Source organism: Coptis chinensis, chromosome 3 (assembly GCF_015680905.1).
Source record: "Coptis chinensis isolate HL-2020 chromosome 3, ASM1568090v1, whole genome shotgun sequence".
Classification (NCBI taxonomy): Eukaryota; Viridiplantae; Streptophyta; class Magnoliopsida; order Ranunculales; family Ranunculaceae; genus Coptis; species Coptis chinensis.
The window spans coordinates 53,689,649-53,706,143 of record NC_141458.1 but is presented as its reverse complement, the minus strand read 5'-3'; the positions used below and the strand labels follow the sequence as shown (position 1 = coordinate 53,706,143).

General features: G+C 35.9%; 1 protein-coding gene and 1 pseudogene across 1 annotated transcript; both read right to left on the bottom strand.

Moving 5' to 3' along the window:
• Positions 1 to 4,105: 4,105 nt before the first annotated feature.
• LOC147510018 (putative N-acetylglucosaminyl-phosphatidylinositol de-N-acetylase) lies at positions 4,106 to 11,642 on the bottom strand. Its single transcript, XM_086597984.1, has 13 exons — positions 11,542 to 11,642; positions 11,353 to 11,412; positions 11,126 to 11,211; positions 9,594 to 9,710; positions 9,442 to 9,502; positions 9,295 to 9,365; positions 8,634 to 8,737; positions 8,288 to 8,332; positions 8,075 to 8,155; positions 7,766 to 7,833; positions 6,370 to 6,382; positions 5,015 to 5,256; positions 4,106 to 4,497 (listed from the first exon to the last, which is right to left on the bottom strand). The coding sequence occupies exons 4-13, from the start codon at positions 9,697 to 9,699 to the stop codon at positions 4,428 to 4,430; spliced, it is 861 nt and encodes a 286-aa protein (XP_086454110.1). The 5' UTR covers positions 9,700 to 9,710; positions 11,126 to 11,211; positions 11,353 to 11,412; positions 11,542 to 11,642; the 3' UTR covers positions 4,106 to 4,427.
• A 317-nt stretch (positions 11,643 to 11,959) lies between these two features.
• Positions 11,960 to 16,286, bottom strand: LOC147510017 (pentatricopeptide repeat-containing protein At4g20740-like; annotated as a pseudogene).
• Between the last annotated feature and the right edge of the window lie 209 nt (positions 16,287 to 16,495).

Genomic DNA, 16,495 nt, shown 5'->3' with positions numbered 1-16,495 from the left:
TCGTCATTTTATGGATCTCGAAAATATATAACCAATCTTGAGCAAATCCAACGGACGATGTATTTTGTAATAGGGACCAATTTGCAAATAATGAAAATAATGTCTTGTTTTGTAATTAATTTTGTGTCTTTATTTAAAAATATTGCTGACGTGGCCTCCTGAAATCGCATATGAGCATTTTCGCCCACTGTGCAATAATGGTTTTAGATATAGATAAATTTTTACAGTTTTCTAGCTTTACCCCTTTTTTACCTCGAGTTCTTTCATCTAGAGGTTTATCCCTCTAAAATCATATCACATCTAAATTAACTGTTATCTTTTTGGTCAATGCATGTAAAAAGACATTATTGCCTTTTGCTCTTTTAATAGTTTTTAAGTTTTACCCTCAAGAACTTATGCTAATTAGTTTTATCCCCATAGTTATTTTATTTAGAGGTTTATCTTCCAGAACTTAGGTCAATTAGCTTTATCCTCCTAGTTTTTTCATCTATAGGTTTACCCCCCAAGACCACAACACATCTAAGTCAACTGAGTTTGACCGTGATGTTTTTGGTCAAGACAAATGAAAAAACTATAATACTCTTTTCTAGGTATAATTACATAAATGCCCTGTGACTTTGACAAATACAAAATTGGAATTCAAATCATATATGACACATGTCATGATCTTGTGAACTAGGGGTGCAAATGGATATGTTCGGATTCAGATATGCCTGTGTATCCAAATCCGAAAATTTATACCGATATCCGAATCTGAATCCGAATCCGACGGATATTAAAAAATTTATCCGATTTCGGATATCGAATAATATCCGATCCGAAAATTAATATTAATTAAAATTTTATTTGCTTTGAATAATTCATTTTACCACTATAAAACTATTATAAATATATTTATTTGTCATTTATTATTATTATTTTGTTATTATAGTTTTATATTCTTAGTTTATGATTTTATATAATATTTTATACAATAATAAATAAATAAATAAATTATATATAATAACTATTAATTTTTAAATCGGATAAGATATTTTCGGATGCGGATATGGCAGTATCCGAATCCGTATCCGAAATCAGTTCGGACATAAAAAATTATCTGAATCCGAATTCAATATCTGAAATTTTCGGATAATATCCGATTTTTCGAATACGAATTCGAATATTTGGATATCCACTTGCACCCCTATTGTAAACTCTCTATCATCCGGCTACCACCAATCCTTATCAAATGATATCCACACCCTTAACATTATGAAATTACATAATTAACCTCATGATTGTTAAAAGCTATATGTATGCTAGAAGAAAAACCAACCGTAAAAGGGCAATAAAGTCTTTTATGTGGTAGTGGTGTATGGCTTGGAGAAGATAATGCTACTGATGATGGTGTATGGTACCGGGTCGGGATAGAGTTTACAAGATCATGACATGTGTCTTTAGATGATTGAATTTAATTCAGTATTTGCCAAATCATAAAGGTATTTATGTAATTATACCTAAAAGACATTAGAGTCTTTTAATTTGTCTTGACCAAAAACATCATAGTCAAACTCAGTTGACTTGAATGTGTTATGGTCTTGGGGGGGAAAGAACTAAGGGGGTAAAGCTAATTGGCCTAAGTTTTGGGGGGATAAACCTCTAGATGAAAGAACTGGGGGATTAAAGCTAATCGACCTAAATTCTGGGGGGTAAAACTAGAAAACTATTAAAAGGGCAAAGGGCAATGATGTCTTTTTACATGTATTGACCAAAAAGATAACAATTGACTTGGATGTGGTGTGATTTTGGGGGTAAATCTCTAGATGAAAGAACTGGGGGATAAAGCTAATTGGCCTAAGTTCTGGGGGTAAAACTAGAAAACTGAATTTTTTATGGCGAGTTCATCACGTGCATGTTACGAAATGCTTGGAAGGAGATTATTGTCGTACAACACAGACTCTGAAACCCACAGTGCCATCTGCCTGCCCTGTGGAAAGAATGCGGATGCTAGCGGCAACTCACCTAAGCTAGTTATTGCTCATGTTGGGAGTCTTGTATCTCCATCGAAGATTGTGGCAGCTGCAATGAAGCAACCATTTTTATATCAAACTAGTTATTATGAGTTTATTTGTGTATTGTGACACATAACTTAACTTGGTGTTATTGTTATTTTTCTCCTTGTGTAACTCTTTGTTCAGTTTATTCTGCTAGTTGCTTGAAATTAGTTCCTTATTATGCAAGAGCAGTGGACACGTTACTTTTGGTTCTTTCGATAAGAGTGTTCAAGAGTTGGGCAGTTGCGCTGCAATTTGCACCGAAGCAGGGCTTTACTAGTTTGGCCGAGGGCCACATAGGTGTTTCAAGGCATTTTTTAGCTTTCAACGAATGCTCCAATGGAATTTATTTTTTCAATTTGTTTAAACTATAATGTATACAAATTTGAATTCTATTAGAATTACTGTATAGCAGTGGGGAAGTGGGCGTAGCAAGGATAGAAGATGAAAGGAGGAGAAAGATTAAGGAGGGAAATGAAGAAAAGGGCGGAAAACAAAGAGAGTGAGAAGAGAAAGATAAAAGAGAAGTATATATAAGAAAAGAGAAACTATAAGGGGGCACTGAAACAAAACGAAAAAAAATAGGATGTAAGGTTTTTTGCTTCATGGGCAAGTGAAAGTTGAAACTGAGCTTGCGTGTTTTGTGAGGAAAGAATAAGAAACTTGGAAAGTTATGCCGCACTAAGTTAAGAAACCTTAGATGTTTAACCATGCTTTCAACCTTATGGTGCTTCGGAATCTTCTATACCCTACAACAGCAGGTAGCCACTATTTATAGGGCCAGCATACATGCACAGCATTAAGTTCACCTAGGCAGTCTTCACGTATATATCTAGAGTTCTAGATACGAATTTAACTTAGATTTTTAATTTCTAGGAGTGTTTCTAGTGTCAACGAATGCTTATATCAAGCAAACGACATAGAGTTTAGCTTTTCATTTTTGGCTAAGATGATCTCAAAACCATGGAGATAAACACACGAAAAAATCAGCTCAGTTGTGATCTTGCCACATCGATCTAAATCACAGCTTTCAAAAACTTTCATTTCACTTTTCGCTGTCAATTTCAACTATGTGCAGAAGTTCATCCCCTGAATTGAGTTCCCAAGGCTGATATTTTAGTTTTATTTGAATTTTAGCAACTTCTTCAACCTTAACTTTCAGCCCAATTTTTTTTTACAGCAGAATCATATTTTTTAGCTCACAAGTAAAAACTGACAAATCGCTAGATTCATAAATATCTAGAATGGAACGCATTTTTCTTTTGACATTCAATATCACTCTTTTCCTAGAGGTATTTTGTTACCAGTTAGCAATTCAAAAGTTTTGTGGTTCCGCCCCTGCTTTTAGGACGACTTTTATGTTCATTAGAGACACAATCTTCCTGGATGTGAAGGTAGTAGGTTGCCAAAAACAGAGAAAAACAGAGTTTAAGAGATGTTGTGATAACAAGATGCACTTGAACAGCAACATCTTAGAAAGTTGGCAGAGTGGAAAGTAGCCTGAAAAGGCAAAACGGGAGAATACACTTTTAAGAATTTGTCCCACGTTTTGCTTATAGTAAAACCTCGTTAGGTTAACAATTGCCCTTATGAAAACAAATTTTGTCGATTCCGTCTTCAAGGTACTATTTTCCCTTTTCCCTTTCCTCAAAACTATTTCTTAGGCTGTTAGGCTGTTAGTCTGTTACAAGTAGGAGAAACCTTGATACAAATGTACAGAGTCGATTTGACAACAAATGTATTCTCAAGGCCTACCTGAGTAGTTAAATAAATTTGAACATTGCATGGAAAAGTGGCCTGACCCCTATGCCACTGGAGAAGTAGAATGAGGGACATATAGGTGGGAATTTAGTACATTGGATGCACTGCTGAAGAATGTGGGAGAGAGGTTTCTGTTTGCTTACTGGTTTTACCACTTTGAAGTTGATACAGAAGGCAATAATAAGTTCGATCCACTTAATCTGTCCTTCATAAGTTCCGATCCACTTACTCTGTCCTTCTACTGGGGTATGTATTTTCATAAAATTCCTATATCACCTCTAGGGCAAAAATGCATAGCCAGTAAAAAATTGAGGAAAGAAACAACTCTGAGAATTGGATAAAGTTCAACAGTTTCAAATTCAAAAAGTGTTTGACTAGTTATATGTTCTTCCATCCTTACATTGCCTCAAGTATAGGAATACATATATAGTAAACAATCGGCGAGAATTTTTCTTCCCACAATATGATCATCTAATTTACAGAACTCCTCAATGTGAACATACAAATCCTGTACCACTGCAAAAAATATATATTACCTGCGCAATAGAATACTTTCCAGATGATCAGTCATTAAATTTGTTGATGTAATGGTGTTAAAGTGGAATAATCAACCTCTGGAGTCTGGAGCACCTAAAGATTGATCCTTCTAAGCGTGTTCACGTAAGTGTAGCTAGAGAATACGACAAACAGTTCCTGAAACCTGCAAAGATGACAGGAAAAAGCCAATGAAAAGGGAGGTAAGACCTTCAATTTTTTACTGGGTTCTAGTGTTCTACTAAAGGCTACAAACAGATGAATGCTGTCAATAAAGGCTTACACAGATAACTAACTAGACTGAAATCAGAGATAAACATCACAGAGCAAGTTCAGTTGACTCAGCTCAATATAGGGGATTCTTTGTCTCATCGACAAAAATAAAAAATTCAACCCCAAGAAAACAAGAATACAACCCAATTTTAGTTAGATCCACCTTAACGAGGAGCTGGAGAAACAATCTACCACACCATCACAATTTTATACTTAAACATACCACCTTTACACAATGAATTGTTCAAAAGCAAATAATGCATTGAACTTCAAATCCCTAAAAGCATCGACACCACTTGAAAACTCATATATGGGCTTTCTGACTTCCAACAATGTACAAAGAATGATGAGGTGGGAAAACAAACAAGTAAATCTAAAAAAACAAATAAAAAAATGAAAAGAATACGTACCAAATCCACTGGCTCTGGTGTTGTGCCATTGCCATGAAGCTTTTTACAGGATGCTCATTAAGCAGGCAATGCCTCTGCCCTCTCGAGCTACTACCAAGTAAGGCGGACAACCAGAGATCAATGGGTCCACTATACTTGCGTATGATGCTTGTACTTAACTGGAAATATATCAGCAACCAAGATAAGCAATGATCATTAGAACCCCCAAGACCATAAACATTTATTTCACTATTATCAGGAATCTACAGGTACCAAAACAAATATAGGTCATTATTGAAACCTCAGTTAATCAATTTTTCATGGAAATATGTCAACCAAATACTTCTATTCTTAGTAACGTGATCCTTCCTCTAGGAGTGTCGCACCTGCTCTAGAACCTCACTCCAATTAATCAAGATCACCTTGTCTAATCTGCCTATCTACTACATTTGCTGCTTGTATTGCCAATATGGCAAAGAGGCCTGAGAACACTATTCATGACTTTTATGGCAGTCCACAGATCTAAAAACTTCGGTTGATTACGTGGAACCAGTTAGCAAGTGAAGTCCAAAGGTATTCTCAACCTTAGAATCCTCAAAGAAATAAAGTCTGTTCTTCTAGGGAAATGATTATGAGATTCACCAGGGTCCTAATGCACAATGGAGAAGGTGACAAATGCAAAAGGTCAGCTTCCTTAATATTAAGGCATATTGAAGCAAATATGTGACATTACATGGTTTTAATGGGAATAGCACATCGGTTGTAAGACCTATTCATGGTTGTAAGAGCAATTCATCTTATTGCTTTGACATAGAGCAATATTACTGATACATCATAAAAATTTCAAGCAACAATTTACATATAGAATATAATAATGTGAGAATACGATTCTTATTTGAAGGAAAGGTGATTTATTAGCTGGTGATAGACAAATTGATGAATTTACTAGATACTTGAATTAGACAGAAAAAATGAAAAAGGTAATTCAGACTACTAAAGAGTTGATGCAGGCTCAAAATTATTCCATAAACCTCAGCAAACTCCTGAAATAGCTAAAGCTAACTGGAGTTGTGCTCTAAGCTAGTGACAACTTAATGTGACTATTGGTCTTAGATAACTAAGGTTGAGTGAAGAGGATGCAATCTATGAACTACAACAGTAGTCTGACATCTTCTTGATCAAGAGCAAATTAACTAGTTGCTACCAAGGGGAAAAAAAACTAGTAACCTATTATTAAACTTTCAGGCGCTGAGAGCTTTACTGGTTTATAAAATAACAACATCAATTAACATAAATATAGTAGCAGGGAAATAAAATAAAAGAATTATGACAATTCTAAAGAGAATAACAACATACAAGTTCCTAAGCTTCAATACCTCTTTGTGACTCCTAGATAAAAATGTGATGTGCACACATCAATATAAGATATTAAATACGCTTTCCATGGTCATTAGTGCTTATCCCAATTGATTAACTATAACATTTTAATCTGGATCATGCAACAAAAATGTTGTTCAGTTGTAATCTACAGTGGTTAGCCAACATTAAGGCATTATTATTACCCAAGTGTTCTAAAAACGCTTAGGCGCGGTAGTCGGGGGGGTGGGAGAGTGCCTAGGCCTTCTAGGCAGTGCCTAGACGGGCTAGGCACTAGGCAGTTTTTTCCTAATATATTTTATAATATATATATTAATACACACCTATACTACAAGAAATGAAGAAAATCATTTACCACTGTATATATTTTATAATATATATATTAATACACACCTATACTACACGGGTCTTTAATTTTTGATATTTAATTATTCAAAAAAAAAAAAAATGACTGGACCGCCTAGACCAGCCTAATCGGTCCACCGATTTTTTAAACGACTTGGGTCTAGGTGAGTCAGTTGGGCACCGTCTAGCGCATAGAGACCGCCTAGGCCGCCGCCTAGACCGATTTTTAGAACTTATTACCATGTTTTTAACTTAAGTAAAAAAGATAGTATGTACACTTATTATGTTCCAAAATGTTGCTTAGTTGAAGCTATACGGAACGATCTCTTTCACATTTCTCTATAAATATGCTCGAATTTATTATTCTTTTCAAATATTTCCCCACCTTGGTGTTTATGAAGGAAGGAGATGATGTAATTGTTAGTCAAAGATATGTCTATGAGATATTTGTTCCTATTTTTGTTTTCTTCCGTACAAAAAAAAATATAGGAAAAACAAATCTCCGCGATACTTTACTGGTTCCTATTAGATACTCAATCCTCAATTATTTCATTAAGCAATCTGTGGTTGTATGGGTCGCCCAAGTCAAAGGCACGAGTGACTGGTTTGGTCTGGTTGGAGGGTGCTAGAGGAGCATTTAACACCTGTTCTTAGGGCTCGTATGGTGGTGGTTTCGAACAAAGTCTCGCATTACAGAACAGAGCCTCGCACTCAGCAAAGGAATTACTAAAATCCTGGCTCCTTACAGTTCATTCTTCAAAGGGTAGCACTTTAATAGATTCATAATGCATTTGACTAGCAGTAATTCATGTCTCACACTTCAACAATGGCATTATTCAAATTCAAACTACTGTTGCATTTCACCTAACAAAACCTCATAGGACCATCACCTCACAAAGTACTGGTAACAGGAAACTTAATAGAAATATTTGAAATGATTGGTGGTGTAATAAATAAAATCAAATCTAGTCAATGATATTAGCCATCGTAAAAGTCAGAACTGAGATTAATACTGTAAATGGAACCCATCACAAAAGAAAAGCAACTTACCAAATCCCATTATGCAAATCACGGTGATTCCGATGACCCGAAATCCCATAGCTATCGAAAGTAATCAACTAGAAAATCAACCAAAAGTAAAAAATGATAAGCTACATGAAAAGCTAAATCCAATTAGAGTATGTCACCGAATACTTCTACAATTGAGAGTAGAAAAAAGGAGGGCATACAACAGATACTCAGGTGTATCGTAAGTTAGAATTTCATAATCTTGCACTAAGGTCATATAGATGATGGTCTAGAGAGCATTATGGTTGGGACGTAACATTAAACACTTAATGGTTCAGACAAAATAATTACCAAGTCAATGCCCTGAGATGCAGTTTCCTCCTGAATAATCTTTGAAATAAGGATAGCACTCCACATGTTGTCAAACCCATCCTGTTTAACCATAACAAAGTTGTAACTGACATTAGTGACATATAACCAGGCAATATTGTTTTGAACAAACATAAAAATCTATGAACAGCTACACAAACAAAAAAGAAGTTACATCTAGATGCATGGGATCGCCTGTAAATCTGGATGATCTAAGATCTTAATATGTTGACGAGGAACCTGCTCATAAATGTCACGAGAAAATAAATTGAGGACAATGCCAAGGTAGAATCTTCGTTCAATTCAAGGGTCAACTCTTTAATCATTTATCCAAGATAGCCAAGTGAAATGATAGGTGAATTCGAACTTTCTTTTTTCCAAGATTAGACTTCGTTCAGTTGGCTAGGGTTGTCATAAACAATAAATAAACTTGTCATCGATCTATAGCCTTCACTAAAACTTATAGTTGGTCAGTATTTAGTTGGAAACTTAGTTTCCAAGCCACCTTTAATGGTTTAGACCAACTTAATTTTAGCATCACCTTGAGACTACTGCCAGCATGATATAGCTCTTCCTTTCTTACATTTCCTTTGCCATCATGATATAGCTCTTCCTTTCTTACATTTCCTTTGCCATCAGCATTTCCTACATAAAAGACCACCACGTTATGAAATACGGGATATCAAAATTAATGTTTTAATCTCAACTTAAAATCAGGCTCCATTTGATTCGTAAATGATAAGGACACCGTTAATAGTTTGCAAACTGAAAAGGCATAAAACTTGAATCTCCTAAAAAGTAAAGAGGAACTTGCACATGATCTTCTGGTTTCATAGCTTTTCTAAAAGGAATTGTCAGCCATACAAGAATTCAAATGACACGGTTGGAAAGGGATGGTTGAAGGAAGGAATCAAAAACAAGTACAGGCACAAGGGAACTCCTAGGTCAGAAGTCCTGGTTGAAGTTACCCTTGTACAGTTGTATCTACTATTATGGACAAGAGCAAGTTCTGGGAACCATAACAACGGCAAGAAATTATAGATACTGTTTAGAAACGGCGTTTTCTACCATAACAACCTCATGTTGTACTATACCAACTATTTTTTCAGCCAACAACGGCAAAACAATACCAATACAACAATACACAGACACTTACTATTAATACTAATAAGATGAACCACATATTGACGATGCAAACATACCTGTTGACAAACATAAAATGTGTACAGTGTGCCCTTTTGAAGTCAAATAAAGGATAGTTGGCGAAAAAAACCTGCAATAATGTGATACCTAAATTAATTACATCACAAATAACATTTTAAATTGAGAACATTAATATTAAAACTTACATAGCCTCATCATCAGGGTGTGCGGCAACAAGCATGACCTTTCTCTTCTGAGCATCTTCACCTACAGTTTAAACAAACAAACGTATGGCACTTAATGATCCACATCATGAGAGCAAAAGAATATGAAAATTCACATAAAATAATAAACTCACCTTTCGATAAGAATGAAACAGTGGATAAGTGCGAAGCATAGAGAACTTTGCATAGAGAAACGACCCAAAGTAAAAGTACAAAGATAAAAACTAAGAACCAATCCATATAGCATGTACCTAAACATAAAAAAATAAAAATAAACATGTTAATGTAACTTATTTATTAAGGCTAATTGGTTATAAATGAAACCCCACTCTGTCCCGGTTCTAATTGATATAATACCAACTCTACCCTTCCATACCCATCTTCTTCCTTGTTAGCATTATTAAATCATTAAACCATGAAACATGGTGACTACAGCGGCAGTTGAAGACAAAATAGTGACACTTTGGTTTTAAGAATGAAAAGAACATGTTTCTGAATGCAAAAGCAATGAGCACTATAAGCCCATTGCTACTGAACCTACCTTGACCACTTTTATTGTAAGAACTTAAAAGAGTCCTTATCCAAATATCCCTACACCTCCACAATTACTTCACTGTGCCAACATCCAATCAACTGCCCCAAACCCCAAATTCTATTCCTTTTTTTCTAAAATTTCGGCTTCCTATTGATGGTGTTGGCTGTTAAGCTTGAGTGGGAGAATGAAGATCTTGAAATGGGTTTTCTTTCATTTGAAAATGATAATTGTTTCAAGAGGTTAAGGCGGGTACAGCCCAATGCCCAGCCCATATTATTGGTAGACTATTATTTTGGAGGCCCGTCCAGAGGAACAAATTTTAAATCCAATATACATTATCTATTCTACATTTCTACCCTATAATGCGCGGTGTAGGCAAATCCGTTCGCACCACTTTGGACGGTTTTGTCCATGGTTTCTATTTTAAATTACAAGAGAGAGTCAGCTAAATATATGACAAAAATAATAAATCAAAGAACCATTTAACTTGCAAAGTCTCAAGTGGGAATTTGATCACGCCACAACAATGATCCTCATAAAGAGAAATCTCATTACTAGAATTATGATAAACACAAGCATCCCTCTGAGCAAGAACTGCCCTTTCAACCAAACACTCCAACCTTCTATCCGGCACAATAACATGTGGCGGAAACAACTCTTCCAACTCAACCAACAACTTCCTCCTCCTCTTCCTCAAATCCTCATTACTACTACAACAACTACCCATATCCTCATTTCCACTAAAAACAATCTCATCAGCTAACTTATGTACTCTCTCCTTATCAACACCCAACACCGATATCCGTTTCCAAAGTATCCACACTGCCGATAAATCATCCCCAGTGTCTAAAAACTTGGTTTATATATGTTTAAACAATAGAAATAAAGCTGAAGAACCGCAAAATAAAAATAGTAAGAAACATGTGATTGAAAAAACAAAATCAAGTTTACCTAAAGTTTCGGGCTCTCTTCAGAGTCGATTATTCATTATAATCCAACCCTGACCCTATTGATTGAAAAAAGTAAAGCCCGATTGATTAAGTAAACACCAAGGAGAAGTCCTCCCAAGATTTCAATGCCATATAGTCATTCCTGATTAAAAGTAACGATAAGATCGAGAAAGAGAAGTACCTCTGCAAACATGGCAACAACAAGGGAGCACAAATACATTACTGCATCATCTTGCACAACCAACCAGGAACACCAAATTTCATAAGCTTCAAAAATCAAGTTAGAAGTAAATAATAACCACAATAAAAATAAAAATAATAACATGTAAGGATGTTGTCTAAGGCAGCCCAAGGGATTACTTTCATAACCTAACACCTGGCCTCATAACAGGGGAGAAAGGAAAGTACCTCTGCAAGAATGGCAACAACAAAAGTGTATATTAACTATACAACAGCATCTCGCACGACCTGCCAAGAAACCAAATTCAATAAGATTATTTAAAAGAAGATGGAACTGTACAAGAGAGGGAGTCAGGTGCCAGCATCCAATAAATAGTTAAAAGATAAAGCATGCATCAGACGATTAAAGAGGTTTACCAGGCTTAATAATTAAAAAGGGTCATCCTTCCAAAACCATATAAATCAACTTTGTTCCTTTCTTCCCTCGTTGTTGAAATCGTCTCTCTCTCTTCAAATCGCTCCCATCGGTCTATGTCGCTTTGTTTGTCAATCCTCGTTTTTCTAATTTGGTAGCAACAGACATATACTAGAGGAGGGGAGGAGAATGAGAGAGAGATAGAGGAGTTGAGACTTGAGAGGAGGAGAGTTTGGTGGAGAGAAAAGCGGACGCATTTACGTAAAACCAACCAAACGACATTTTGGACCATATACCCCCTAAGCCCCAGAACATCTGCTTTGCTCACTTGAATATACAAATAACATTACATATGGTTGATCCCAACAATAAAAAGGCGTATCAACAACAATAAAGATATAGACAGATTCCTTGCATTTGTCATGGTAAGATGGTGCTACCTTTCAATTTCAATTTTGATTCGAGCCCAAAGAATTTTAACCCTGACAATACCAAACCGGCTGTTTTCTTCTTCATGTGGTCGATAAGTAGTTCCTCATAAATGATCAAATTTGTTTCTGTTAAAAGCTTGGCGCTCTCTCATACTTTCGTAGAATACCTTCCTTTGCCTCCTCCAAACTCCCATTATCGCAGACATGCCAGAGATAACAGCCGAGTATATGAGATCATTCAGAGGGCATCCCTGTTCCATCATTTCATCTATATCAATAACTTTCTTAGCATCACATGACCTACATGCATGGATGATGCTCAGGGTATATTCAAATCCATTGGCCAACTTGTAACATTGCCCAAGCAGTCGGGTGTACTAGAGTAAGAGCTGCATCGATCTCTCCAATATTGCAGAGCCCATAGACCAAAGATCTATAAGCAGAAATAGTTGGTACCCACGATTTCTTTTCATCTTATTATAGCATGAGCATGCAGCTTTGACGCCCCAACATCAACAAAACAAGGAATTACGCTACTGTACGTAGACGAGTCAGGTATGTATTCAGAATCCTTCATTTCCTCAAAAAGAGATAATGCACCTTTCACATCCCCAATTTTGTGGAGTGCTTGAATAATGATGCTATAAATCGAAACGTTGCAAAACCCTCTGGCCTTCAAGTATTTAAGAGTTTCGCCTTGTAGTACCTCCCTCCTTTACCTACCATGAATGAGAAGAAGTTGGAAAGATCATCAATGACATGTAGCCCCAACTTCCGCATCTGCTCAAGCAATTTGCAGATCTCATCCATTCTACTCTGCTCAGCATACAATGCTAAAATGGGATTTACAGTGACAAAGTCTGGGCTAAGACCCTCTTGAACCGTGAACTGGAACAATTTGTAAGCCTTGCCAATCTTGTTTGCATTACAAAGACCTTCAATCAAAGAATTAAGTATGGAAAGATCAGCTCGATAACCAGACGACATGAGAGCCTTCAACAAATCACAAGCTGACCCAATCTTCCCCTCGCAACAAAAGCTTCAATTAGTGAACCATACACGGCCCTATCTATCAAATATTTCTTCTTCTTCATCTCCTCAAGACTTCACAGCCCTTCTCAGCCACATTTCCCTTTGCACAAAGCAGTTATTAACGTGGTGTGAGCCATAGCATCTGGATCGACTCCATCCTTCAGTATTTCTTCCCAAACAGTTAAACATCCATCTAAATTCCTTTAGCAATTAGAACCCGTATCATTGCTGTATAAGTGAACACATCTGGCTTACACAAATTCTCCCTCATCCGACCCAAAAGCTCAAAAGCCTCATCAATCCTCCCTTCTCTGCACAACCCTTTTATCAGAATCATAAAAGTAACACTCTCTTCAACCAACCCATCCTCTTTAAAATCTTCATAAACCGCCAATGCCAAATCCAAATGATCCGTTTTCACAAGTGCATCCATAACTCTATTGTACAAAAATACTCTAGGCTTAATCCCAAACTTCTTCATTTTCTCATAGACATAGTAAACCCTAAGCCCCCTACCAGCATCCGAATGCATTCTAATCAATATCTCAAATTGTTTCTCAGTAGGTGGTTTTCCTTGCATGTTCATAAGTTCGGGCACTTGATCCGCAGCTCTAAAATAATTCGTCCGATTCAAACAATACGCAAACGCGTTATACGAAGCAAAATCATGTCGAAAACCCTTCTGCTTACCTGCCCAATACAGTATAAGTAAATGCATTACAGAAAACACATAATGTGCTACTTTAATTCAATGCATTATACGAAAAACGAAATAATTTATAAACACTTACCAGCCCAATGGAAAAACTTGGAAGAGAGTCTAGGATCAGTTTAAACTTTAAGAACTTCAGTAACAAGTTTAGGAGTGACACGTCTAAGCTTATCTAAATCAGTTATAATAGTAGGACACCAGTGTTTATGCTTTCGAAACGAATCACAAATGTATCTTGCGAGTGGGGAGAGAGATTGGGCAGTGGAGAAGCATTTCTGATTGGGTTTTTGTTGGAATTGTGGATTGAAATGAATTTGGGTCCCATTTGGTGAATTCAAAAGGTTTAGGAGATTTTTGTTTATGGGTAGATGATGGGTTAGGGTTTAGGGTTTTGCGGTTTGAGAATAAACCGCCTTGAACCGTGGGCCGGTTTTGTGAGGGTTTACGATGACCGTAGTAGAAGTAGAGATTGTTAGTGGTGGAGGTTTCAGGCTTTAGGTGGCATTTAGTGATTGGTTTGTTTGTGTGTGTTAAGTTTCTCAACTTTCATAATCAGTTGTTCACTTGTTCTTCCGCACACCTGGTGTCTGCTTCTGTCCGTTACAAATGGGCCGAAGCCCAAAGTTGATCTTAACATTTTGTACAAAAAGCCCAAGCGACCCCTATAATTTTGATTCGAGCCCAAAGACAATACCAAATCGGCTGTTTTCTTCTTGATGTGGTCGATAAGACCATAACTAAGGGTGCCAACGGTTGGGTTTTGGGTCGGTTTTAACTGTTTCGGTTTGGGTTTTATTATTTACGGTTCTATCAATTTCGGTTCTCAACGGTTTTAGTATTTAATTATAGAACCCAACCCAAAACCATCAAACCCAATGTTTTTTTATCGGTTTTGGTTCTAATTCAAAGTCTTTATTATTTATTATGATTATTAAACAATTTCAATTATTTAAACACTAAAAATTGTTTTTATTTTTTTCTTTTCCTACATGATAATATTTTATGTATCAACAATCATATTTACATCAATCTATGAACATATATCAAGCATACACATTAAAATATTTATTATTCATGTGATAATTTCAAGCTTTGATATAGAAATTAAAATAATCAAATATCTAACCCCAAAATTTTGATTCTTTTTTTACGTGCATACACATATATTTGTTTCCTTGTATTAAACTCGATCGTGTACACGTGCAATCACATATATTTGTTACCTTGATATATTTTACGTGCACACATATATATTTGTACATGTGTATTAACTTCGTGATTTTAAATTGAACATGCGAAGTACATGCGTCATACAATTACATCTCATCATTAATTTTTAACATAAACACTACATATTGGTTTATATAATAAGTGCGTGTACCACAGTATATCAAGCATGTGTATCATATTTAAATATACACGTGCATAAGTTAGTAAATATAAAATGTATTAGTTAATTCATAATATACATGTTGACACTATTATTAACATCTATGATACATTTGTTTAACGTATTGTTATAAAATATACATTTAACAACACACATTCACTATTATGCTATATATATTTAATAGACTTTTATAATAAAAACATATTTTATATTATAATGTATGAGTTTGATTATCTTAAATGTAATATAATACTAAATTTTATATATCGAAATCATAATAATCGGTTCGATTTTGGTTGGTGCCCACGGTTTTTTACTATTTAGTTCTACGGTTTGATTCTTTTATCGATTCGGTTCTTAATGACCAGTTTTTAAATGGGTCTAACTTTTTTAAGACTCCGTAACCAGAACATTGGGATTTCGTTCCATTCGGTTTTGGGTAATCGGGTACCCATTGGCACCATAAGTAGTTCCTCATAAATGATCAAATTTGCTTCTATTAAAAGCTTGTGCTCTCTCATACTCGTAAATACCTTCCTTGCCTCCTCCAAACTCCCATTATCGCACATGCTAGAGATAACAACCGAGTATATGAGATCATTCAGAGGGCATCCCTGTTCCATCATTTTTTCTACTATATCAATAACTTTCTTAGCCTCACATGACCTACATGCATGGATGATGCTCAAGGTATATTTGAAATCTATTGGCCCACTTGTACGTAACATTGCCCAAGCAGTGGCGTACTAGAGTAAGAGCTGCATCGATCTCTCCAATCTTGCAGAGCCCATAGACCAAAGAGCTATAAGCAGAAATAGTTGGTACCCACGATTTCTCTTTCATCTTATTATAGCATGAGCATGCAGCTTTGATGTCCCCAACATCAACAAAACAAGGAATTACGTTATTACATAGACGAAGTCGCATGTATTCAGAATCCTTCATTTCCTCAAAAAGAGATAATGCACCTTTCACATCCCCAATTTTGTGGAGTGCTTGAATAATGATGCTATAAATCGAAACGTTGCAAAACCCTCTTGCCTTCAAGTATTTAAGAGTTTCTAAAGCCTTGTATTCCCTCCCTCCTTTACCTACCATGAATGAGAAGAAGTTGGAAAGATCCTCAATGACATGTAGCCCTAAATTTCGCATCTGCTGAAGCAATTTGCAGATCTCATCCATTCTACTCTACTCAGCATACAATGCTAAAATGGGATTTACAGTGACAAAGTTTGGGCTAAGACCCTCTTGAACCATGAACTGGAACAATTTGTAAGCCTTGCCAATCTTGTTTGCATTACAAAGACCTTCAATCAAAGAATTAAGTATGGAAAGATCAAAGACGATACCCCACCGACATGAGATCCTTCAACAAATCACAAAGTCTAACC